This window comes from Heterocephalus glaber, unplaced genomic scaffold (genome assembly GCF_053883595.1).
Source record: "Heterocephalus glaber isolate CG9 unplaced genomic scaffold, H.glaber_assembly_v1.0 deba00000676, whole genome shotgun sequence".
NCBI lineage: Eukaryota > Metazoa > Chordata > Mammalia > Rodentia > Bathyergidae > Heterocephalus > Heterocephalus glaber.
This window is the reverse complement of record NW_028258156.1, coordinates 11495023-11522504: the sequence shown is the minus strand read 5'-3', so window position 1 is coordinate 11522504 and position 27482 is coordinate 11495023. Positions and strand designations below refer to the sequence as shown.

At 34.1% G+C, this 27482-nt stretch overlaps 1 protein-coding gene across 14 annotated transcripts in view; it reads left to right on the top strand.

Annotated features, from left to right (window-relative positions):
* LOC101705971 (histone deacetylase 9) overlaps positions 1-27482 on the top strand; it is a 715280-nt gene that overhangs the window by 469188 nt on the left and 218610 nt on the right. For all 14 annotated transcript variants that reach the window (XR_015449277.1, XM_087206437.1, XM_087206442.1 and 11 more), the window contains one exon: positions 24603-24844. Coding sequence is in view for 13 of the 14 variants with exons in the window: in XM_087206437.1 (XP_087062563.1) it covers positions 24603-24844 (242 nt within the window). In the remaining variant the exon portion in view is untranslated. The remainder of the gene's footprint in view (positions 1-24602; positions 24845-27482) is intronic.

Here is a 27482-nt window from a genome sequence, read left to right as displayed (position 1 = left end):
GAATTTATGACAAGTACACCTTCCTTCTACTCTACTATCTCAGTCATTCTGTTCCAAGAGGCAAATTTTTTTTTTCCCATTAAGTTTATTGGTACATTTTCGGTATAAAATACAGTTACATTCATCATTGGGATCTTGTACCTTTACATGAGTATCTTGGTTCTTATTTCTTTCCCCTTCCCTTGCCCTCCCTTCCCTATTTGCAAAGACCTTGTTTCCATTTTTTTTCCTCTTCTCATATTTTTTCCTTTCCCTTTTTTCCCTTCCCCTATCCCTCCCAATTCCCCTGCTTTTCTAGATCTTTTCTTCCTGTTACACAATATCAGTTATACATTTTTTAAATTATAATATCAAGATCTAGGAGACATTACCACAGATTTTACAGAATTTAAAAGGATATAGAAAGCATATTACAAAAATCTTTTTTGAAATAAATTTGACAACTTCTAAGAAGTACCTTGGAAGACAAAGTAATGAAACTAACTCTGGAGGAAATATAAAATTTGAATAGCACCTATTAAAGAAAGTATATTCCTAGCTTGAAAACCTACCTATATGACAACAGCAGGCTCATAAGCATTTTAACTGATAAATTATATCAAACAAAGCAGAAAAAGAAGGAACATGTCTACCCTCGTTTTAGGAACTCAACATTGTGCTAATCCTAAAACTGGATAAAGATAATAGAAGAAAAAAGTATGAACATAGATAGAAGTTTGTTTAACAAAACAAACTATTGGAAGTCAGATCTGGCAGGATGTAGAAAGTGGTTTTGTTATAGGGATGGCATTGTTTGTTCAGCATTGGAAGATCCACCCCCAATAGTCATCATTTAAACAGAGGAAAGGAAAAAGTCATATGATCCTGTCACTAGCTGGAGAAAAAGTATTGGACTAAATTCTACAGCTGTTCATGGTAAAAGCTATCAGGAGACTAGAAGTAGAACAGAAACTTCTCAACAGATAAAAGACATGTACTCCATACTTCCAGCGAGAATGCCTTATATGAATGGAGAAGATACAATGCTTTCTCCTTAAGGTGGGGAACAAGGGCAGATATGCTTACTCATTATCTGTCCATTAAACTTTGAAACCTAATCCCCATCAAAATAGTCTGGCAATAAAATGACACAACTAGGATAGGATTGGCATGGCAGAAGCAAAATCTTTATATGTAGATGAAATGATCATCTACAGAGAAAATACTAAGAAATCTCTAGGAGCCCCTAGAACTTGTATTTGAATTTAGCAGGATTAGAAAACACAAGGTATATATAAAAATTCAGGTCTGTATATACTTGCTATAAAAGAAGAATTGGAAATTGAAATTTAAAAGTTATGTAGGAGTACAAAGGACCTAGAAAAGTTAAAAACAAAAACAGAAACAGTGTTGGAAGACATTTAGTACCTAATTTTAAGCCTTCTTCTAAAGCTACAATAATCAAGGCAGTGTTGGTGTAAGGAAAGACATATAGATCATTTGAATAAAACAGATAATCTAGAAATAGAACCACACATATATGGTCCACTGAGTTTTGAAAGATTATTTAACTTGAAGGGATCTATGAACCTAAATAAGAAAGCCTAAAAGTATAAAACTTTAAGAAGAAATTATAAGGGAAAATATTTATGAATTCAGGGTAGGCAAGAACTACCTAGGATACAAAAGACATGATGTATAAAAGAAAAAAATTGATAAATGAGATTCCATCAAAATTTAGAACTTTAAATGACATCATTAAAATGAAAAGTAGTCCTTAAACAGACCATATTTACAATGCATATAACCTATGACCTGAATATACAAAGAACTCTTACAGCTCATTAATAGACAACCCAATTAAAATGCAGACATAAGATGATAAATAGCCAGTATAGCACAAGGAATGGTGTGCAATTCTAGAATCAGAAAAATACTAATCAGTACAATAATAAGATTGAATTATACACTCATTAGGGAGATGAAGTTCAAAGTTTTAAAAGCCTTGTCATGACTTTTTCTTTTTGTTGGATTCTCCCCCTTTGCATTTAATTTGTCACGCCCAATGGATTCATTCTGCTGGGTTTCCTGGGGTTGTGATCCTCATTGTCTTTTCCTAGGGTATTGTCTGAAATATTTTGGAGTGCTGGTTTGGTATTCATGAAGTTCCTGAGGTGCTCTTTATCATGAAAGTATCTTATTTCTCCATCATTTTTGCAAGATAGTTTTGCAGGGTACATCAATCTGAGTTGGAGGCTGTTTTCCTTTCGGGCTTGAAATACATCACTCCAAGCTCTTCTTGCCTTGAGGGTTTGCATTGAGAAGTCTGCTGTGATTCTGATGGGCTTTCCTTTGTATGTGATTTGTTTCTTTTCTCTCACTGCTTGTAGAATTTTGTTCTTCTGTTGGATTTCTGGAATCCTAACTATTATATGCCTATGTGTAGATTTTTTTTGATTAAGTTTAGCTGGAGTCCTATATGCCTCACTTATCTTTATGTCAAGTTCTTTTCCCCTCCTTGGGAAGTTTTCTGCCATCACTTCTGTGAACAGTTTTTTTTATGTCATCTGCACTCTCTCCTCTTTCTTCATTGACTCCAGTCAGTCTTATGTTATTCTTCTTTGTATCGTCTAGCAGCTGCTGGATTGATTTCTCATGTTCCCTTACAATTTTAAAGCAATTTTTCTTTTCATCCTCACTAATTGCAATCTTATCTTCTGTATGTGAAATTCCATCCTCACATTGGTTCATTCTGCTGTGCAGACTTTTTATGGAGTTTTTAATTTCTTGGAAATCTGTTTGTACCTGTTTTATGGATTCCATTTGTTTCCTATGTTGGGAATCCATCATGTTCCTCAGATCCTCTATTTTTTTTATCTGTGTCCTCTCTAGATTTATTAATCATGTCTTGCACCATGAGCAAAATCTTTGCTGTTATGTGAGTAATTATTTCTGATTTCATTGTTCCCAGATCCTCTTTTGTTGCCAGTTCAGTGAGTCCAGGTGGTTGAATATCAGATTGTTCCATCTCTTTTCCCTTTGGTGTTGCTGTAGGTGATCTGGAAGTCAGTTTTTGAGGCTTGTTTATGTGTTTTCTCATTTCCACGGGGGAGGGGTGCTTCTGGCACCCACATGGCTCACCTTCTCTGCCCTAGGAGCCTGGGATGGTGGCGAGGGAGCTTCCTTCCGGGTGCTGGGACCGGCTGAGCTTCTCTGCCCTAGGAGCCTGGGAGGCAAATATTTTATTAGCTATATGGGGGTATTTTTTCAAGCATTACTTGAAATCTCAAGGTTCATAAGGATAATAAGGTTTTTTTTCTTATTAGGCTCAGAGTGACTGAACTGAACTTTACATTTATGTTATCCATGAGCTGAAGGATACTGGGTGTGGAACATAATTAAGCCTTGCTAAACCTTGGTAGTTCATCTGGAAAGTGAAAATCCTAATACTAAAGATCTCACACAATGTGAGAACAAAGGAAAATAGATTTCAAAGAATTAGCATTTTCTTTTACAGAATATTCACTAAGTATGAATTTTTTGAAATTCACCACTTTTTGTTATGTAACATTAGCCTCTGCCTCCTTCCCGCACCAACCCTAGCTACTCCACTACTGATACCCAGTGTATTCTGGGTGAAAATGTGCTCCTTTCCTGCATAAACCCTCTCCAAACCCTGCTGTCCTCAGTGCCCATGGTGCCCGGTGTACGTCTCTGACGTAGCACTTCCTTATTGAAATGTAGCTGAATATTTTCTTCTTAGTGCTGGTCCATTTTTTGTCACTCTGTATAGTGATTGGTACATAGTAACAGTATGGGTTTGCTAAGTGAGTGAAAACACAAATGAACCCACCTCACTGAAGGCCTTCTTTGTGTTGTCAGACAGGAAGTGGACAAAAGTGATACTTTTTTGTCATGGGTTTTGTGAGCACAATGGAACCAGCTCAGCTAGACTCAGGGAGCTGTATCTTAGAGGAGAGAAAGGGCTTATTAAGGAAAAAGCAAGAAAGGAAGGTGGAAGACCATGAAAGTCGGATTATGCATTTAAACATTTTGCTTAGACCACATGTTGTCCTGTCTGCTGCTCCAGGTATTAGAAAGTAGCTACTTTGTTGAAGGTACTAAAACTCTTCAAAGAGATGAACTGTATAGCCACATAGTGAACCAGTTACCTCTAGAAAACCAGATGTGTTGGGAGATTTAGAAAGAAATAAGAGAATGAATCATTTTTCTTTCAAAGGTTTGTTGCCTTGGTTGAAGGAATGGAGTCAGTTACTTGTGGGATTTTGTCTGCACCTTCTCATGGGCTTCTCCAAAAGAGGCTGTGTTGAAATAAAAATGTAACCTGAATGGCTACAGTGAGAATTGTAAGAAAGCACTGACAGTTTTCTCTGGGTATACTTTTAAATTTCTAAAGGAAATACTGTTCTCAAGTAAGTGTCATATATTTTTGAAAGGAAGAAATATTTTACATTTCTAAGTATCAGAATATTGAAATAATTTAATTAGAATATTTTAAGTGCTTTTTAAAAAATTATAAAATCCCAAGTCTACAATTCAGTATTTTTAGTATATTTACATTGTTGTACAACCATCACCACAAGCTAATATTTGAATATCTCTTTACTCCAAAAAGAAAGTCCACTAGTAATTCCTCCTTTCCCTTCTCCTAGCCACAAATAATCACTGATATACTTTTTTTTCAATCTCTGTAAATTTCCCTGTTCTGGAAATTTGATATAAATCATGTCACATTTGGTCTTTTGTGATTGGTTTTGTTCACTCAGCATAATGTTTTTAAGGTTTATCCACAATATAGCATATGTCAGTACTTTAAAATTTTTTTATTATTGTTGAGTAATATTCCATTGTGTGGACATACCACAGTTTATTTATGTATTCATTAGTTGATGGATATTTGTGTTGTTTACTTTTGGTTATTATGAGTAAAACTCCTATGATTATTCATTTACAAGTGTTTATATAGATGTCTTTTCATTTCTCTTGTTTATATACCTAGGAATATAATTTCTGCATCATAAGTGCTTGCCTATACTTGTTATAATCTGTCTTTTGGTTTTAGCCATTCTAGTATGCATAAAGTGGTATCTCCTTGTAGTTAATTTGCATTGCTCTGAAGCTAATAATACTGAATATCATTTTAGGTGTGCTTTGGTAATTTGTGTTATCTTTTATGGAGAAATATATTTTCAAGTTATTTGTCTATTTTTTAATTGGACTGTGAATTTTTGTTATTGTTGAGCTCTAAGTTTTATACAGTCTCGTTAGTAGACAGATAGGTTTTAAAATTATTTTCTTCCATTCTGAGGACTGATGATTTCATACTCAACAAAATATTTTAAATGTAATCCACTGTATCTATTTTTCTTTTGTCAGTTGTGCTTTTAGTTTTGAAAGATAGGAAACCATTGTCTAATAATGGATCACAAAGATTTACTCCTACATCTTTTTCCAAAGATTTTATAGTTTACATTCTTAAACTTTTTGGTGTATGATCCATTTTGGGTTTTGTGCATGCATTTATCTAGTTTTCCCAGCACCATTTGTCATAGACTTTTTTCAGCATTGAATTATTAATGCTCTCCATCAACTGACTATAAATACAAATATTTATTTCTTGACTCTAAAATATATTTCATTGGTCAGATCATCTGTTCTTATGTCACTTCATTGTTTTGCTTATTATAACTTTGTGGTAAGCTTCAAAATTGGGAATTGTAAGTCTTTCATATTTTTCTTTAAAATTGTGTCTGTTGATCTGTGTTTATAAAATTTCCATTTGAACTTTAAGCTATGCTTGTCAATTTCTGGAAAAGTAGTAACTAGAATTTTGATAAGGATTTTATTGAATTTGTGTTCTTAATATTAAGTATTTCATCTATTAATATAGAATATATTTCCATTTTCAGGTCTCCTTTAAATTCTTTCTGCCACGTTTTATAATTTAAATGTATAAGTATTGTTCTTTTTTGTTAAATTGAAGACTAGGAATTTTTTTCTTTTCATACAGTTTGTGTTTTATCGACCTATTATTTGATTGTGTATACACATAAAAAATTTCCAAGAAGTATATTATACTTCTATACAGTTAAAAAAACTTTGTAATGACTAAGCAAATAGTTGTCATTTCTTACTTCCATTTTGCTGTCAATATTTTTTGCCTTCTGATTTTAGTAAAATAAAAAGTTCATTTTTGTCATGACAGTGCAACCATAACCTAAATATATCAGTATTTTTACAAGGGATTCCTGCTTGATTCATCTAATTGGCCTTTATGTTCTTCTTACTAGAACTTGAAAATGTCTCTCAAATCCATCATTTTCTATATATTTTGTGTTAAGTAGAGCTAATTAATCAATGGTTATCTTCTTTTGCTCTTGTTAGCTTCTTTTCGTTGTTTCTCTGCCCTCCAGCCTCTAATATCTTGTACTTAGAGCCTTTTCTCTTTGCTCTTACAAACAGAATTAGTTTTTTCCTATTTCTGTGATTTCACAATGTATTAAAAGTGCTCAGAATGGTGTACTTTATAGAGAAAACTTTTTTAAAACTTTGCTCAAATCATCCTTATGTATCTTTTCAGATCATTGGTATTTGAATTGAATTGAATTGAATTGAATTGAATATGATTTCTCTCCATGTCTCCCTTTAGGACCCCCCCCCCCCAGCTTAGTGTGCAACTTTTAAGAGCAATGTCTACTTTTCTTTCTATTTTGGGGGCCTGTCTTTTAGAACCAAGAAAAGTGTGTAAAGTTGCAGTGCTATACTTGAAAAGAAAATTTATGATTATGAGTTAATTGATCTACCCTGCTTTCATACCTGTCAAATTATGGAGAGTAAGTTGATGAGAGCTTTCTAGATAAAGAGAAATTACAGGATTTTCTAGTTTGAAGTAGTCATTTTTTGGCTTGCCTATTCCTACTAAACTTCTAATTTTTTAAAGAAAAACTGTATTTTTTGCTGTATTTTCCAATTTAGTTTTGTATTGTTGCTTTTGATATGTTGTTGTTGTTGTTGTTCATTTTGCTAGGCATCAAACCCACACAAGCTATACAAGTGTTCTACCACTGAGCTACATCCCTAGCATCACACAATTTAGTTTTGTCTGTTCTATTTGCATCCTGAATGGAAGCTAAGGTACAGCAACTTAAGCTAAGTGAAAAATAAGTGCTCAGTTCTAACAAAAACAGGAGAGGTCAATTTTTAATTTTTTTTCATTCTGAATAAAAATTGTATATACTACATGTTTATATTCAATTATGTTGGACCACATGATTATGATAGTCATTAGGTTTTCTTTTCATTACAACACTACTTCTATACTAATAGTCTATCAATGAAATTTATTGAAACACTATTTAAAGCATTCACAGTTTCAATTTTTTTTTTCTGTAAATCATAGCCAATACCTTTCCCCAGAACATTAAGTTCATCTTTAGGTTTCTAATTTTCTTATATTTTTCCCCCATCATTTTAAACTATAAATCCATGAAAGATTTGTTTATCATATAAATTTAAATTGTGAATCTATATATTTTTCAAAAGGAGAAAGGAGAATTTCTGAGAGTAATATTTTTCTTAGCATCTTAATATCCAAATTCCACTTGCTTACAAGATGACTTAATCAGCACCATGTCAGAGACAGCTTGCTGTGTTTACCATTGTTAGTTGGGCCAGCATATGTCCAAAACAGTTGGAATGAGAAAAACAGCCTTGACTTGCAGCCAAAGTAGAGGGGGAGAGAAAGAGAGTACGTTAGCTGTTGAACAAGACTAAATGCTTTGGACGGTGTAGGGTAATTATGTGGGAAAAAAAGGAGTGAGGTCATTTCAGGCAAAAAAAAAAAAAAGATGCATTTTAAAATAATAAAAACAAATAGATGATATTGGTTTGACTTTATGTAAGCCTTTGGAAATAATATATTCTTTTTTATTAACCAAAACAGGAAATTCTAGGATATTTATAATGTAGGTAATTTATTTTTTTCACTTTTACCCCTGAGACTTCAATAGAGTTTTTTTGGTTTCTATTTCCAGGAAATTTTCTGTTTCTTTATTATGCAATGTGGGAGCCGTTGAATATGCATCACATTTTACAGGATCAGAAAAATACTTATGATTTTTCTCAAACTGGATATTGTATTGCTTTGTAGTAAAACTTTTAAAGTCAGAAAAATGTGTTTCTTCATAGCAATGAGTTACAAAAAATAGATATTTTTGTATATCATACCCTCTTGAGAATCAACTGTATATTTTTACTGAAACACAAAATAGAAAGTAACAATTTTCTGTTTATAATGGAAGGTTTGATGAGAAGTTTTCAAACACTACAATCAAGGAATGAAACTATTTTGACCATAATTGAGTTTTATATCATAGGCACACCCTGCCTTAGGGTGATTTTTAATTAGATAAAGCTTTTCCTCAAGAGTTGCTGCATTCAGTTCTCTGTCATTGCTTATTTGGAGGAGGCCACTCCCTTTTGCCCTGGGACCCTTCTGTTTCTCTATCATGTGCATATGATCTCTTGGTTATTACTTTACCCAAAGAGGTCAATGAAGGTCAATAGTCATTGTTTCTGTTCTGAGATATACTTTTTGATAGAGACTGAAAATAAAATAAAATAAAATAAAATAAAATAAAACACAACCATTATATATAGTCATGGAGTGGGGAGGAATAGCCTGGGCACTACAGAGACCTTTGGGACTTGCTATTTTAGCTTATTTGCTTTATACCAAAGAAGCCCAAGGCCCATAGAAGTAGAGCAATGCAAACCAGAGCTGTGATCTTCATGTTCTTTTTGCCATTTCCCGCTTCTATCCTTTCGCAAGATATTGGGCATTAGCCAGAGACTGAGAGAAGACTGATAGGCTAATGTTTTCATATTTTTATTCTTCAAAATAAATGTATTCCATGCCTGAGAGAATCAAATAAGACAAAGATTTGGTTTTAACAATGGCTATTATTGAAAGCATTTTCAGCACTACTTATAAGGTGAAAGCTGAGCTCATAACACTGAGCTCCAGTGGAGAGCGTTCACTGAGAAGTGTACTGGGTACTTAGAATCAAACTATCCCTTAGGTGCTGCACCTTGGTTGTCAGGTCAGTGTGTGGGGCCTAACTTCCTCTTTGAGGGAGATGAGTTTTTCCTAGGAGGTACCTTTGTTATTTATGCAAATGGACATCTGCTGTGCCAGCCCCACCTGCTCTCCAGACATGCCCAGAAATTTCTGAACCTTGGCTATGGCAATATCCTGCATTGTACCCAATTTGCCCCTGGGGAATAGGCCCAACCAGAGTGCCTCTGTAAGTGAAGACATGGCTAATGTGGCAGGTCGAATTTCCTTACTGAGCTCAAGAAGCACATGGGATTTTATCTCCATACTTCTCCTCCACCCACGAGGTGAAGAAACCTGAGCAACTCCTATTCAAGGGCAGTTCTCTTAGGATAAAGAGAAAGTGCATCTGCTTTTGTTCTCTCCTCTCTTCCTCCTCCTACTTCTCTCTTCCCCCTTCCTTCTCTCCTTCCCTTTGTTCCTTCCTTGCTCCCTTTCCCTCTGCTCACTCTATTAAAGTTTATTTTTTATTTCAATGGTTACAAATTCTAAACCATTGATTTATATCTTTTTTTTTTTTGGTACCGGGGATCGAACTGGGGTACTTGCACTTGCACAGCAGGTGGCAAAACCACTGAGCTAAATCCCGGCCCCCAATTTACATCTTTTTTAAAAACCTGGAACTTAAGATTTTATATAACAAATGAGTTTTTCAAGCTGCTGAATATTCTACTGGTCTAATCTGAACTATGTTCTGAATTCTGTGGAAAATAAGTAAAAACCTTTGGATTCAGAATGGCTGTGTTAAACTCTATGATCAGCAGTGTATTTACTATGAATTTGGTTACTTTCCTTAATTTAAAATTACATTAATATCTGGAAGAACATTTGGTAATTTTTTTCCATAAGTTTTTTTTTTTTTCTTACAGTGCTTAACTACTAGGACTGTTTTGTTTGAGGCACCAAACTTTTTAGTGATTTGGCTACATATCTGTCACTAGGATATAATAGCCAACATTGTAATATTATTATTGCAACTTTGAGATACATATGATGGCTCTTTAAAACTTTAAGGTTTTAAAATATTTAGTATAAACAAAATCAGCCCACACAGCAGTAACAAAAATTTAAATGTCACAGAAACACCTTATTCTTTAATTTCCAAACATTCTTTTGTTGAACTCATTCAGGTATTGACTTCTATACGATATACTAGCTATATATACAAACTTTGAGTTGATAGTGCAGAAGCAGCTGTTGGTAATACATAAACAAATGGGAGTGGTTATGCTGCAATAAAACTTTATTTAAAACACTGAAATTTGATTTCATATAATGTTTGTGTGTTACATAAAATATTTTTCTGTTTTTATAGTTTTCCTCAACTGTTTGAAAATGTAAGAATCATTCTGAAGCCACTGGCTATAAAAAATAGGAGATGGGCTGGATTTGTCCTATGAACAGTTTGTTGCTCTCTGGTCTACAGAGTTCTATTTATTTTTAGTACTTTTTATTTATAATTCTTATATTTTTTACTTATACATAGATTCTGCTTCAGATTGCAGAGTGGGCATTTCAAGGCTATGTTTGAAATACTCAGTTGCTTCTCTAATGCTCACATTCTCTTAATACAGGCTGACTCTATAAACAGATACTGAGTATCACTAGAAATAGAAATTTTAATGACAGTCTAATTAAATAGAAGCCATATGAAAAAAAGATTACATTTTCTTATGCCAAATTATGGATATCTTTAGTTAATGCACAAAAGTGTATTTGAAAAATTGATTTTTCTGACAGCTTCAGGCTCTTTTTTGAGGTATATCCTTTTGTTTATTAACTTATACCTTTATGGCCAATAATTCTCTTTCATAATATACATGAACCAACATAATATCATGAACCAACAAAAGCACTGGGCAAAGAAAAAAATATGCCACTACAATCCATCATGTCAAATCTTTTCTCACACGGTCAAAAACAGCTGCCTCTTATTTTATTGTTACTACTTTCATTCTTCAGTTAAAAAAATCTAAAAATTCATGAACAACACACTCAAACCTCATTAATAGTGTTTACAGTTAATTATGTTTCAGTATCTCTAGTTCTGAAATAATCCAATGAGATTTAGTTAATCAAGTACCAAAGATGACTTCATTATTAGGCAGTCTTTACCTCTGAGTCCCTAGATTCACAGCTTGAAGACAATAAAGTCATGCTGAATTTAACAGCATTGGGAGGTAAATTGTCTAGACTCAACACATAATTTTATACAAGTAAAAGAAAAGGATGAAATTCTAAAGTTGGAATTTTTAAGTACAGAACTGTTTCTTGAAAAGAGCATTCAAACACACATTAAGAAAGACACTTTAGGTTCACCTGAGAATATATGAATGTGTCAGAGTGTGCTGAAATGGATTCAGTTACGGATCTGTTTATGGAATATATTGGCCATTACAAGTAAATGCTTTTCTTCTAAAAATAAAAATGTGTACTACTATTTTAAGAAAACAATTTCAGCCTCATTTATATCGGGCCATACTCCAAATTGTGTGGATAAAACTGAACATTTATTTCACAGAGCCGAAGAAGAATCGGAATGGAGCAATTAAGATCTTGGACCACAGTTAGGTGCCTTGGTACCTGTGACCCTGGCCATGTTCCTCCGTGACTTGCATTTTCCTTACCTGTAAATGAGAATCATACTCCCATCTGCTGGAAATCTTACCAGATAGCACAACCTCATCATGTAAAGAACAGATGCGTTGACACTTTATAAAGCATTCAGAACAGTGTTTGATATATTCTATGTGCTATATTAGTGTTGACTCCATAATTTAAATACTAAAAACAACTCTCCAAACCAAACAACAGTATGGCATTATATTTTATCTGTTCTCAAGTTCGGAAAGACAAATTTGGAACCAGTATAAGGAAGTCACATTTTGTTAGAATGCTTGAATCCTGAAAACTCACACATTTTAAAACTCACATATCCAAAGTTCTTTCTGACAAAGGATAATGGATATTCCTATTTACAAGCAAAAGTGGTGCCACCATGTGGCAATAACATAAATCTAGCTGCCAAGACATTTGGTTTGGCAAACTTTGAAATTATGCAGGGTTAGAGGAATTTCTGTGTTTTAACAGTCACTTTATTTTCTAAATTGCATTTAAAATATAAACTTATTTTCAATTCAGAATTTTCAAATTCCCACAATTCCAGTTCACATAAAATAAGAATACATTGTTTTTTGAAGTAGCAGTAATGTGATTGGCTCCTGATTTGAATTCAGCAAAATAAAGACAGAAACAATGCCCTTAGAACAAATAGTAATTTTCAAACTGAGTTTCCAGATTCCCAGAGAGAAGGAACAGGGAAGAAAGTGAGTGCATAGGGCATTATTTTCTCCTCCCATTCCCCCAAACATTTGCTTTTGTGCTTGTCTTATATGTTGGTACTTATTCACAAGACTTTATATAAAGAGAATATCCAGCTGTTTAAAGAAGTGTTTGTAAGAGCTAGTGGAATTCTGTATTAGAAGACTTCAGTGGGAATCTAAGGCTTATTTGTTTCTGTAAGAAATAGTTTCTGAGAATTTAGGAAACAGCAGAGTTCTTGGGTGAAAATAGAATGTATTGGTTGAAGTCCTATTCCCATTCTATAGAATGAAAAGATTAGAGGGGAAATAAGGAAAAGACATTCTGAATCAAAGAGGGAGACATGATACACAGCATTTTTGCTCTAAATTTTATCTCCTATCTTTCTTTTTTTTTTTTTTTTTGAGATATGATCTCCCATGTCACCTAGTCCTGCCTCAGCTTCCTGAGTAGCTTGGATTACAGGTTCCCTGCCTTGTTTATGTTATTGTCTTAAATATGTTGAACATTGAAGTCTTCAGAAAATATTGGGATATTTTGTACTGGTTCAAGGTAATTGTTTCTTGCTACCAAGGTGCAAGAACCAATAAAACTTTGTTTTTTCTTATCAAACCAGCATACAGTTACATGATTTCGTGCATGAGGGTTCCTGAGAGAAGAGTGCAAATATACTCTGAAAAACTTAATTTGCTGAGTAAACAAGTTGGATTTGTTCAAAAAAATTCTAAGGTATCTGCTAAGAGAGTCATTTATTCAGCCAGTGTTTATTTTTAAATTATATTTGGCCGGGGATTTAGCTCAGTGGTGCCACCACCTGCCTTGCAAGCACAAGGTCCTGAGTTCGATCCCCAGTACCAAAAAAAAAAAAAAAGTTATCTTATATGCAACATGATGACTAGGTTCTGGAGTTACAAGGGAACTCTTTGCCTCCAGTATTAGGTTTCTGTAACAGGGAAGTTTTGTTAACCATTTGCAAATAGCAAAAATTTAGTACTTGTCTATAACATAGAAGAAAATATAAGATGTAGAAAAATTCAGGCAAGGAGGCATTTTGTCTTCATTGTGATTCCCTTGAAAGTCAATTTATTCTTGCTTCCAGATAAGGAATGTTACAATATGACTGAATAAATAATGCCTTTAGATGAACACTTATTTTCTGTTTTAAAATGCTAAAATCTTTTATATCTACTCAGAGTTTCATTTGTAGGTATATTTATATCAGAATAAATTTTTATCTCAAATTACAAAATAATGTGGATTAGAGTCTTGCCCCTGTTACCTTAAAAGTCACATAAATTAGTTTGATTTTGTTTTCCAGAGTGTAAGGAACTCAATGAAGCTTTTACTCAATTTTCAGATGCTATAGTAAAGAACTAGCAAATATTGCAATAATTTAAAACTAAGTGTGTATTACAAATTAGTTGGCAATTCATGTTTGTGTTGTGGTTTGTTATGACTGCTTAATTCAAAAGCAGATTTGCAAGGAGGGAGTCTGAATTAAGTAAATCAAAATAGTAAAGGCTTTGATTAAAAAGTTAGCTTGTCTTAACTTAAATGTTGATATTTTAAGGCCAACTGATATTTTAGTCATTTGTGGTTATTTTTATTTCCTGTTCAGACCCCTGGGAAATAAGAGAATAGTAAATCAGAGCCCAGATTGCTCTTTGCATTTATTTTCTTTTCACTTATGCTGTGTATTAGTGAACTTTAAGAAACTGAAGTCCTTTGTGACTCCAACAGACTTTTAAGGGAGAACTTTATTTCTGAACTAACTAGTTTAAATAATTCTTATGAAATTATCCTTTTAATGTGTGATAATTTACTAATTCTTGTTAATTTACTAAATCACCATGAAGGTACCATCATAAATATTAATGATGAAAACTCAGCGTGGGAACATTTGCGTTACCAAAATGAAATTTGGATAAGGTTATCAAACTGAAGCTTTATTACTGTTTTTCTAATTTCCCATTTTGGAAGTTAGGCACATTCAAAATTAATATTTTCATTTTCCAGAATAAAAGGATACCTTCCAAGACTACAAATTTTAATGAAAACCTTTCAGTAAACAGCATTGAGCATCATTCAAAAAGTGAACTCATAAAATGTTAAAGAATTTTGATTAAATAACTTGAGGTTTCTTTATATTTATTTATTTAATTCTTCACCTTTCAAATTGGAGATTTGAAAAATAAAATTCTATAATTTGCTAGTTTTGAACTAATTTGGTTAGCATATAAAATGGGATAATTATTCTTGAAATAGGCATGATTGTTTAGATAATTCAGGATATGGTCTATACTTGATCCCTTCACAGGTAAACAGCTTAAATGGCTTTTATTTTCTTCTGTGTTCTCCTACCCTTCCTTGATGGTTGTCACACATTAAACACATTGACTTATAAGAGATACATTGGTGTCTATAAAATGCTAAAAATGATACCTTAGGTGGAAAACCTTTTGAGATTATTTTCAAATATGTAGCTCGCTTTTGCCAGAATAATTGCTAATACCCACCTATCAATAACTTAAGTGGTAAAGTAGTATACATCTGAACTTTAGAAGCTCAAGAAATAATTGCTTTAGGATTTTTATTGTGTGTATGTGAATTTATACACACATGTGTGTAATTTGTTTCTGAGGTTATTTCCATATTATTTTGACTGTCCTTCATTAATTCATTCATTCATTAATCCCAGGTATGTGCAGAGGCCTTGCTATGTTTTCATGCTGTAGTAGGCACTGAAAACATGATCTCTGCCCTCACAGAATGTAGAATAGTGGTGAAGGTTGATGAGCAAATGTTAGGGAAAGAATTACACATTTTATTTGGAAAATTCAAGAGACTCTGAGGGATATCCTGCATCAAGTTGTGTTTTAGCCAAGATATGAAAGATAAGTAAGAGTTAGTCTAGAAAAATGGGTTGGGATTTGCAGGAAAAGGCTTTAGGACGAGAGCATACCTGGAAAAATCTCTGAAACATTGGAGAACGTAGCTTGTTTAAAGAATGGAAAGAAGATTTATGTGGCTCAGGTTGAAGGGAGAATTGGTAGAGTTGAGGAAGGAGACACAGAAAGAAAGTACCCATAGAGAAACAGAACTATGTGGAAAAACTGGGGCTCCACTGATTGATATTAGTCAGGAGAATGACAAAAGTCTGTGTCAATAAGACAAGCAGTGTCAATGGAGACAGCTTGACAACTTCAGAAATATGTTAAGAGCAGAAAATATCTTTGCTGTGGATGAATGTACATAGTAAACGAGAGGAGTAAGATATAACTACCATGTTTCTCTTCTAGCTGCAGTGTTTGACACAAGGGCTACTGATAAAGACACCAGACAGCTAAATAGAGAGTGCCCATGGTGTACATATGGGATACACATTTTGAACTGATGTTTAGGCCAAAGATAGAATTGTCACCATGTAGGAAGCAAATAAAGCCCTGAGTGTGGGCGAGATTACAACAGAGAGCTGAGAGAAAAAAATAAAAGCAGGTCCAGGGGGGCTTCCATAAGTGCACCATGACTGCCCTAGCTGCATCATGTCTGCTACAACAGGGGGTGAGTTTCTTGAAGGCAGCGATGGTGTTTCTTGTGGGCTAAAAGTTGTTGTGATATTTAATAGGGCTTAAAAATACTTGCAAAATCAGAAAGTGAATGAAAAATGGCATGTCAACCCATGATAGTACTAGGACAGTGGGTTTAATGTTATTTTAGATAGGCATATCTCTCAACAATCTCTTTCTTCAGAGGAGGTACTTTCTTTAGGGACTTTCTTCAGATGATGTAGTATTTAAGAAGAGATGCTGTGCATAGTTCCTGAGAAAAAAGGACTAGTGGAGCAAAATACAGGTAGCATCAGACATCGCTGTGTCCTCAGCCAGTTTAGGCTGTGATACAACAGCAGAATATAAAGAATAAAAACATAAAATTATAAAATTATTTGAATTACAAAAATTGTTTGAATCAGTGTAAAATGGAGGAATAGGCGGTGGTAGTGGAGAAAGGGAGTATTAATGTGGTTTAAAATAATTTCCATGGAGTTGAAGGAAGAAAAAGATTTAATATCTTCTATTTATTTACCAGTGCCAATGATTTTTACCTGAAAGAATCTCCTCTGTCCAGTACTATTTTTGTTTCCCCCACTTCCAGAGTTTTAATTCATTAGTCTGACTGAGGGAGACAAAGAGAGTATGGGAGACTGACTCCCTCTAGTCTCTCTCATTCCAATGCTTTTCATTTCTACCACATAAACCATTTTTTATGCCTTTCTGCTCCTTTAAAATATCTGATGTCAGTTAGTACTCACAAAAGAAGATAAGGAAACTTACTTTAGTTTCATTTACTTCTCATAACCAAGTAGGTCAGATTTTACAAGGGAATACACTTAGAGGCCACTGCTGGTTGAATCACTTATCTCTATGGTCTGACTCTGGTGGCCAAGCTTCTGCCACACGACATGCTTTGTGAAATAGTTGTCTCCTGCCTGTGCCTAATAGAGTCCAGTCACACCAGGCCATGTGCAACTTCCTTTATCTTTTCCATTAAGCATTCTATCCCACCCTGAGTTCACTTACTGCCTTTTTAATGGCATAGGGAGGGCCAGACAAATATGCTTAGTTTGTAAAGCCCCTTTTCATTCCATCTGGAGTAATCAGTGGCTTTTTAAAAAAAAAATCCCTGTAACAAATATCATAGTGTACTATTTTGGAGTTGTGTTCCTGTCTTGTGCCTTCCTCCCACTACAGTGCCTGATCTCCCTGTCCTACTCTGCTCACTCCTGGATTATATGCACTTCATTGTGAGCTCTGGCAAGGAAGACTGTGTCACACTTCTCCTTTTTATTTCCCTTACATTTAGCAGAGTAATAGTATACACTCAAAAATGCTTGTCAAATTAAATCGATAAGGAAAGAAGGTACATGGATACGAAACATAGTATCAAAGGGATACTGTGTTAGAAACTGGTTTGCTCTCAAGTGAGGTAGGCAGGAGGTGAGCCTAGAGACTTGGGGTGAAAAGCAGACTGTGATGAATTTTGTTGGTCAAAAAGTGAACATAGGAGACCCAACCCAAAACACAAGACCTGGATTGGAGGAAGAAGATTGAAAAACAGACTTGTTAAACAACCTGTTAGTGCCAACCACCGCCCCGCCCTGCCTGCTGACCTCACAGAGCTTGAATCTCATAGGAGCTCCTGTTCCAGAGCACTCTGTACAAGGAAGAAGCAGCATCCAGGGAGTGGAGGTATTCTGTGAGCCTACAGCCCAAAGAGCAAGATGATGATGTCCCCCAGAGTGAGAGAGAAGTGAGAGGGTTTTCTGGGCTGTAGGACCACTCTAATTCCCCTCCCCCTTTCCAGGCAATGACATCATTGGCCTGGTATACATGATGACCCCTTTCCTGCCTGGAAGGCTGGTGGGAACAGTGCCAGGCACCAATGATGAACTTCCCTTTGGTGGATTCTGAACCCTGTAACACTGAGAAAAACCCCGTTTCAATTTCCATCACCCTCCCCAGTAGCTTTGCTCTGTAGACAAGTTAGAAGGTCCCATCCCTTGCTCAGTGTTGTACAGGACTGACACTACCCCTCTTCCTATCTCAGGGTGGTTAGCAGCTTGGGCTCCAAAGAAAATTCATTATCAGAAGGAAATATAAACTGGTATGGAAAATAAAGTCAGAATTCTTTAGGGCTAAACAATGGCAAGGAAATAGCAGTGAAACTAGAATCCTAGAATCTCAGAAAGGTGGGTGCTGTGGCAAAATAAACTGTCCAAGCTTCTTCCAGGTGAGGCTGATGATCTCACACATGAGGGGATGTGATTAGGACAAAGACTGTACTGTGCTATTCATGGATCTTCTTTCACCGCATATCCAAGACATCTTCAGTTTCTTCTATTCAAGAAAGTGTAACGGTGAAAGCTGTACTTACATTAGCTGACCAATTGACCAATGTAATTGTGTATGTGCATACAAAGAGTTTGGTTTCTAGTGGCTTTAAACCAGATAGCCTCCTAATTAGTTTTGGGTGGCACTAAATAAATGTTCCTTACTAATTTTGGCTTGGGCAAAGACTATGAAAACAACAGGAAAGATAACACACCATAGAGAGAAAATGATCTTTTTGGCAGGACCTGATAAGCTAGTGTCAGTGGGTATCTTGATATTGATCAGAATTTCAGACATGATATGGTATCATAAGTATACTTGCTGATGTATTTTATAAGAACCAGCCTACCATGAAAAAATTAAAGTGTATAATAAGGAAACAAGTATGAGAAGTTAATGATAGATGTCTACTCCTGTTGGCATTTTATATTAAAGGGTTTCCTGCAGATCGTGCCATACACTTAGACTATTATTATGCACCAAACTTTGAGGATTCCCTGATTACATGTGTGTGAGGCAACTATTTTACAATCTTTTCCAGTCCCTGAACTAACAGTGATATTAACTACATATTTGATTGGACAATGTTAAAACACAAAACAGCACAGGAAATGGCCTCTTGCGTGAACAAAATCATCAGGCCCAAATACTTATAGGTTTCTAAGTGTGAAAAGGCAGAATAGAAAAGGCTGAATAGGTGATCAGAGTAACATTTGTTTCTACCCAAATCTAGAAATTTCACATCATACGTCCCCTTGCTAGTGGTTGTGAATAACCATTCACTGATATAAAAAATTCTGGGCAATATTATTGATAATGTGTCCTGAGTTGTAGATTCTGTAATTATGAATATTAACAGATTATTATACAGTGTTCTAATTTTAGCAGTTTTGAATGTAAAATTAAGTTAATCATTGACACACAAAAATTCATATTTAGGCAAGTTTTATTATGTGAAAACCTGTATTTTGAACCCTACTGCTTTGAAAACACTATTAACAGTCTTCAGCTACAGTGCTGGCTGTAAATGGACAAATTTGTATGTTCTTAAAATGTTTTTGTCTCAGAGATTTACAAGTTGTTAACAGGAACCTTTCTTAAAATTGATAGCTTTTTGTTTGCAAGCCAAATGATAAGGTAGCAACATCCTATTCTTGAACATAGGAAAATTCTCCCTACTTCCCCGTGACATGAATAACAGTAGTTAAAGTGAAGAATTAAGGAATATTCCATGCTGCCAGATTGTCCATACCACTCTGCTGTTAATATTTTAACGGCCTTAAGAGTTAAAAAGAGACATATTTCTCACAGAAATTTATTTAAACTGAACATGTTACTTAAATAAATATAACTATTGTAAACATCTATATGACCTGGAATTTTGTTTTGATTTTGAAATGGGAGCTTTTCCAAATGCAAGTTTATTAAAAACTAAAAACTGTTAATAAAATCTCATCAGTTGAGAAATGTTAAACAGTAAGGTGTAACTGTCAAAGAAATAAATGCTGTGAAAACTGAATGAACAAAACTTTGTAGAGTGATAATTAAGACAAATTGCTATACATGTAGAAATGTTCTGACTGGACATTTGGAACATGATAATGAAAAGAATATACAATAAGAGCAGGGGATTTGGCTCAGTGGTTCCTCCACCTGCCTCGCAAGCGCAAAGACTCGAGTTTGATCTCTGGTATCAAAAAACCCAAAAAGAATATACAGTAATATTTTCATGTATTTGTAATCTCAGACAAATAAGGCAAGTCCTAATAAAGTTAGTTATTCCCTGTTTTTATCGCATGCCATGAAGTTTTGAAACCTGTGAAAAATATGATGTGATTGTCATATAATGTCAAATAATAATAATGTATAATAATAATTATGTCAAATAATGCTGTATTTGTTGCCATCAACTTTCTTCTAACATATATATCATTAACCACCTATCCTGAGAAATTTGTGAGGAATTTTCCATGTTCTCAAACAAGGAATTTTGTGAACAGAGATGACTCCTTTTACCTACTGTTAAGACTCATAGTTAATTTTTCCTTTTAAAATTGATTATTTCTAATTATGATACATAGAAGATATAGACAATGCCTTTCTTTCACACTGTGTGATTTGAAAGTGACTGTAACTCGTTGAAGCCCTTGTATCGTGTTACCGTTATTGCTTCTCGGGAGGCTTGTTAGCCTGTCACAAAAGATGTAAGAAAAACCCAACATTCCTTTTGGAAGAGGATGAGCCTTTGTCACCCACAATGCAATTAGTGCTAAAAATAGAAAGAACAGCTATGATATGATTATGATTAGGCAGAGATGAACTATTGTCCAAATAACAGGAACCAGTCCAGCAGGCCAAAGATGACCTATACTGAGCCATCAGTTTGCTGATTGCCATTTCTTTCTGAGTTTGATGAAATATTCATGCCTTTGCTCTCCTCTCTGCAAGCACTATTGATTTCTTGTATAAACGCTGCTATATTTAGTCTAGACAAATGGAATGTGGATTGCTGCTGAATAAATTGGATGAAAGACTGGGATCTTGCCTGCCGCTTTCTTTCAGTCTTGGGCAATTATTTATAATCAAGAGCAGTTTTTGTAAGTTGAGGGTGATTTTTCACAATTTAGTGATTAGTCTCTGAACAAAGGCAAGCAGTTAGACACAATCATTTCTGTTGGGATAGCAGGGTAAGAAGTCAAATTATCCTTTGAGGTTTACAGTAACTGTTTCAGAGAGTTGTGGGATTTTTTTCTCATCTTCTATTTTTTTAATTTTAAGGGTTTCATGTTTGTAGTTTGTGGATAATAGGAATGCCCACAAGAAGAGACCCAGGGGTCTTCTAAATTTTCACATTTGTCTTTATAGGGTTAAATTCTGACTTTTGTTTACTGGGATTTCCACGTAAAACTTGAAGGCAGTAGTTTGGCCTTAATAGTGTAAAAATGAAATATATCATTAACAACCATGGCTTTTTGTTGGAATTATGCCAACTCTTTAAGTTAGGGCTCTAAGTCTCATGTTACTCCAGTGTTCCGAAGTCTGGCCTGGAAGTCCGCATTGGGCATTGCAGTAAGAAATCTTAGAGGGCATCATTCACGTTTGCTTTCAATATTGTCACAATTAAATTCTTTCATTTCACAAATATCATGTTTTTAAAAGACACTATCAAACTGTAGTTTGTTAATGAATTATTTTCCCATTTTCATTACAGTGTCACATGAAATACCATCAGTGCAAATTTCTAATCAGTGTATTGAAAAATAACCTGTGTTTTTAAAGTTCTGTGTGCACATGAACATACAATGCAGATGACATGCAAAGACATTTAATGCTTTAGTATTTGAAGCCTTAACATCTATAGACAGGATTTCTGTTATACTTTTGTAACTCACAGAAAATATATTTAAAACCACATGGAATATTAACTTTGTAGTCACCAACCTGGAATCTCCAAATCTAAGATGCTTGCAGTAGTCAGAATGTTAGTTGCAATTTTGAAGAATATAGAAAAGTAGAAGGGGGAGAATCATTCATATTTTCATCCAGATTGTACTCTTCTCTATATCACTAGCTTTTGCTATAGAATTCACAGACTGGTATGATTAAAAAGCTAAGGATAATATGTGCTTAGTTAGGGTTGAGATTTTTATCTTAAAACAAAAAAACAAACTACTAAACTCCAACATGGAGAATGAAGCCTGAGATTTTAAGGGACTCAACAAATGTATATTGACAAAATTAATTATACTTAGGTATTTTAAATTATTATGATAACATAAATGTCACATTTATTACTTTTTTCACTTAATGTTATAATAGCATTTTTAATGTTTCATAAATATTATTTTTGGAGATTGCATATTTTTCTAACAAATGGATGTGACATATTTTACTTAGACATTTCCTTATAGTTGGTGATTTCAATTATAGTACAAATAGTAGTCCAATAAACGACATGACACTGAACTGTTTTTTCTCCATTAATATAGTCTCTGTAAGATATATTTCTAGAGTTGTAAAATATGAATCAGATGGCAGAAATATTTAACACATCTTGATATGTGTGACAGAGTTGATTTTGTGGAAGTTTTATACCAATTGGCAGTGCCACTAGCAATAAATAATTTGGTCATGTACTGACTCTCTACAGTGGGCCATTTGCACACAGAAATATGTATAGACAGGAATTATATATGCAATATAAATAGATACTAATGTGTTTCACTTTATGATTTGCATCTCTTTATTAGTGAAGGTGATTTTCAGTTGTTGAGTTGTATCTTTTATTTTTCTAAATGTTTTGCTGCTTTTTATTTTCTAATATTTAGTAGAAATCATACACCATTTTATTTTCATATTTGCTCCATATATTTTTCTTAGCCACCCATCATTGATCATTTATTTAAATATATAGAAAGAGGACCAGGGATTTAGCTCAGTGGTACCGCACCTCCCTCGCAAGTACAAGGTCCCGAGTTCGATCCCTAGTACCAAAAAAAAAAAAAAAATATATATATATATATATATATATAAAACTTCCATTTTTTCAGAAAAAACAAAACAATACAAAACAAACAAACAAACAAACAAAATATATATATATCTTCCTTTTTTTTTCAGTACTGGGGATCGAACTCGGGACCTTGCACTTGCGAGGCAGGTGCGGTACCACTGAGGTAAATCCCTGGACCTGAAAGCTTCCATTTTTATATAAAAAAACACAACAAAGCTTTAAATGAGGGATGTGCTCTGGTCTGTTAGTACATTGAATGAGTGATCTCACTTGAACCTTTTAATACCTTTATTGTTGCTGATATTGTAATTATTTCCATTTCACAGGGAGAGAACTGAGGCCTAGTGGAGTCAATAACATCCTCAGTGTTGTTCAGGTAGAAGAATGGGATGAGACATTTAGATATTAGAGCAGAGCTTAAAAACTGGCAGCCTTCATGTCAGAGTTGACTTACAGGATCACTCTGTTTGGTTCCCAGAATGTTTAGGTCTTTCACATAAATTTTCAGTAAATAATTTGGTAATTTCTATCTTTGCTACGGTCTGAATTTTTTACTCCACCAATAATTGTTTAGATCTGAGTAGTGGCTTACTTCCTTGGGAGACCCATATAATCCAGTTTCCCTTGAAAAATCCCTATTGCCTTTAACTGAATGTGTTTCATTTAATTATAAAACTTTCCTGATTGCCATGCATAGAGGTATACTCAAAATATTTAAAAACTTATTTGACGTAGATACTGGTCAATCAGAATGGACACCAGCCCTAAACAACTAGTATATATGGATATCTACCCTGTCTGTGAGCTTTCCTACTTAAACTATTCATTTCAGAAGCAGCATTCTTGTCTGCTTGAAGTTGTACTAAACATTTTATATACAATATCTAATTCAATTTTTATAAATTTTAATATAATATTCCATAGTTATTTTCAAATCCTCAAATCTTTCTTCCCTCAATGGCTAGATTAAATTCTTACTTTAAGTTTCCTCATACTATATCTGCCTTGTTTATTTTAGGAATGAGGTTACTGAGATACAATTGATTACTGTTTAAAAACCAGCACTTAAAAAGTTGGCTACTTTCCCTCCTTGGTGCATGGATTTGGCATCATTGTTTTGGTTAGTCACCATTTCCCCAGGGTTTACGATTTGTATCTTTTCTTTGCTAGGTCCGATACCCCTGCAAATACATTACATTATATGTTTTACTTTTTTAAAGTAAAATATGACTTCTGATTTTGATTATTAAAAAATGTTAGTACTTTCACAGATTTAGGCTATTGTACTTCTCTTGCATATGGCATTTTCCCCTTAAATAGTGTCCCATTTCTTGGTCTCAAGTTGACTTAATTTTTGTAAAGGATCCAGTTGAATGAGTCTTATGAATAACTTTGATACCAATGAATAATTGCACTCATCTCTTTGAAAGGGGGAAATGTAAAGATTCCTGGTCAAAGTATGAATTGCTGAGTGAAAATCAGCACATGACCATTTATCAAAACTGATTTACAAAGACTTTCAATCATCATTATAAAGAAATTACAGGGCCGGGGATTTAGCTCAGTGGTGCCGACACTTGCCTCACAAGCGCAGGGTCCCGCGTTCTATCTCCAGTACCAAAAAAGAAATTATATATTAGAATCATGGACATAAGATTTGTTGAATAGGGCCTGGTATCTTTTATTTTTTGTTTGTTTTCATACCTATGTGCTAATGTTTCCAATCTTCCATTCCCCCACCCTCTTTCTTTTTCCTGGTTTTCAGTGGATGTGAAGTCAGAGGTTCCTGTGGGCCTGGAGCCCATCTCCCCCTTAGACCTAAGGACTGACCTCAGGATGATGATGCCAGTGGTGGACCCTGTCATCCGTGAGAAGCAGCTGCAGCAAGAGTTACTTCTTATCCAGCAGCAGCAACAAATCCAGAAGCAGCTCCTGATAGCAGAGTTTCAGAAACAGCACGAGAACTTGACACGGCAGCACCAGGCTCAACTTCAGGAGCACATCAAGGTAGCAAATATTTCTTTGTCTCTGACCTTTGTAGTCTGGGCGTTTGCACCATGATATGGGCATGAGACATTCCTGTGGGAGCACTAACGGGCAAGTTGCACTGTGATTAAGACATAGATGTATGGCTTGGAGGGAATTGTGATTTTACTAGTGGGAATTGGGGTAAGTACCTGCTAAACATTACTTTGCTTCTTAGAGAAGCCTCTACCACTTTCATCCTTTAGCTACAGAATCACGAGAATGGAATAATACTGTAGCTTCCCATTCATGTAGATTCTCTTCTGTGTGTTCCTTTGCCCCGTCTTCTCGCCACCAAAAACCATGAGCCTGGAAAGGCGCATTTTAACTTTCTAAGGAATCTGCATATCTTACTTATCAGAAAGGATAAATTAGTCATCTAATATAAACAGAAATAGCCTTCTTCTGTTTTTTGTTTGTTTTCTTTTAATGTGTGGTCAACAAGTAGATGCTCTGAATATGTCCTAATCTTCCTTACAAAAAAAAAAAAAATCTGATGATGTGTATTTTCAAAATAATAGCATAAAAGACCGGGGATTTAGCTCAGTGGTGCTGCCGCCTGCCTCGCAAGTGCAAGGTCCTGAATTCGATCCCTGGTACAAAATAATAATAATAATAATAATAATAATAATAGCATAAAAAGCTGAAAGGTGTTTTTTTGGGAGAAGCTGACACAAATATTTTTATAGATTGTAGATAAGAATTTATGGAAATGATTTTGAGAGTAGTTGAAAATTTAAGATTGGAGTTATTTAAATTATTTTGGGAGAAAAAAAATATATATATCCCAGCATTTTTAAATGATGTACCATTTATTATTAGATTATTGTAGACATGTGTGTATTTCTTCTTTTGTATCTTCTTCATAGAAAAACAGTTTTGTTTATGAATTTTTCAACTATTTGAGATATTTAAAATCAAAGATCTTCAAGATTTATTAGTTATTTAATTTGATTATGACAGTAAGAAATACAGCACATATTTACAGTAAAATTTTTATATCCAACTCCAATAACTATAACTTAAATATATGACAGTTTAGTATAATAAATTATGTCTATGTCATATTTTATTAGACTGCTTTCTAGGTAGTTTATTTCTTGGGTATCAAGTACAAACACACTGATGTGGGGTTGATATAGATAATTAGTCTTTGCTAATATCCTATAATTTTACCACATTAATATTACAGAACCTCAGAAGATAAAAATTCTATCTTCATCCCTATGTTTTATGTTTTACAAAATATTTCCTTAGCCAAGAAGGCCTATATAATCTTAATTTCCTAAAATCAACCTGATATAAAATATAATTTCTCAATATGTAATATAAAATATGTTTTTATTTTACTACTGAATTTTACTAAAAGAACTCTTTTCTTTGGTTTGGAGAAACTTTATTTCAATGTGATACAAGTAGATATTAATAAAGAAAATATTTTTAAAACAATCTATATTAAGAGCTCTTATTATACTTGTATTATTGATCTGAGATACCTTAAAAAAGAAGAGTGAGAATTTTCTTTTGCGTCTTTTCTGAAATCAGTAGCTCACAGATATATTTTGAAGTACACTTCAGTTTTTTATAGACTTATCTTTTAATGCATGTTGAGGCACTATTTTAGTTTAACCTTTGAAACAGTAATAGGAATATTCATATCGAGATCTTTTACATCAGTCTTCCCAGGCGCATGTTAGAATGGCAATGATGTATAAGTAAAATCTATATACTTTACCATAAGGAACTATGTAGTTCTATATTTGAGTCATATTTTCTTGAGTACAGAGCAATGCTGCTAAGTTATTAGCAGTATTAACTTATTCTTGGTGCATAGCTACATGATTAATATATATTTTTTAGAAGTTAACATATTTGATTTCACTAAAAAGCTAATTGTAGCAAGTAGATAACACTTTCTACGACACAAAATGATAAAATGGATTTATTGACATCTGGAAAATGTTAGAAAAGAGGCTCTGAAGAGAATAAGGATTATGAGATAAAAAGAAAATTTAGCTTTTAAATTGACTGTCCAAAGTAATGTTATTTTCTCAGAAATTGAAGTATTTAAATTTTCCCTTTAAATTAGGAAGTTATTTTCTCTTTTAACTATTTATTTTTTTTGTTTTACTTTTTTATGGGTAAGGCTAAAAGTTGATGCCTTTAACATACCATTAGATTTTATATGAGGAAGACAGTGCATGATAACTACTTAGCTTTTTGGATCTTTGACTTCTTCAGCAATTGCCATCTGCTGAATTAGATGTTGTTGTTGTTTTTGTTTTTGGTACTGGGGATAAAACTTGGGACCTTGGGCATCAAACTTGGGACCTTGGGCTTCTGAGGCAGGTGGCAGAACCACTGAGCTAAATCCCCGGCTCATTAGATGTTGTTATGCCATTTTTCCACATAGTAAACTGAGGAAGAAGAAATAATGTAACTTTCCAAAGCTGCACAGCCAGTAAGTAGTTGCTCCAGGATTTGTAGTCTTGCTTTGCTTTTCTTCAAAGCTCCTAAATCACCCTGCCTCGCTTATGGTCCAGAACATCTGGAAATAGAGGGGTGAAGTTTTCTTTCTTTTTTTTAATACTCGTTCCTGCAATGTTTGTAAGAATAGTAG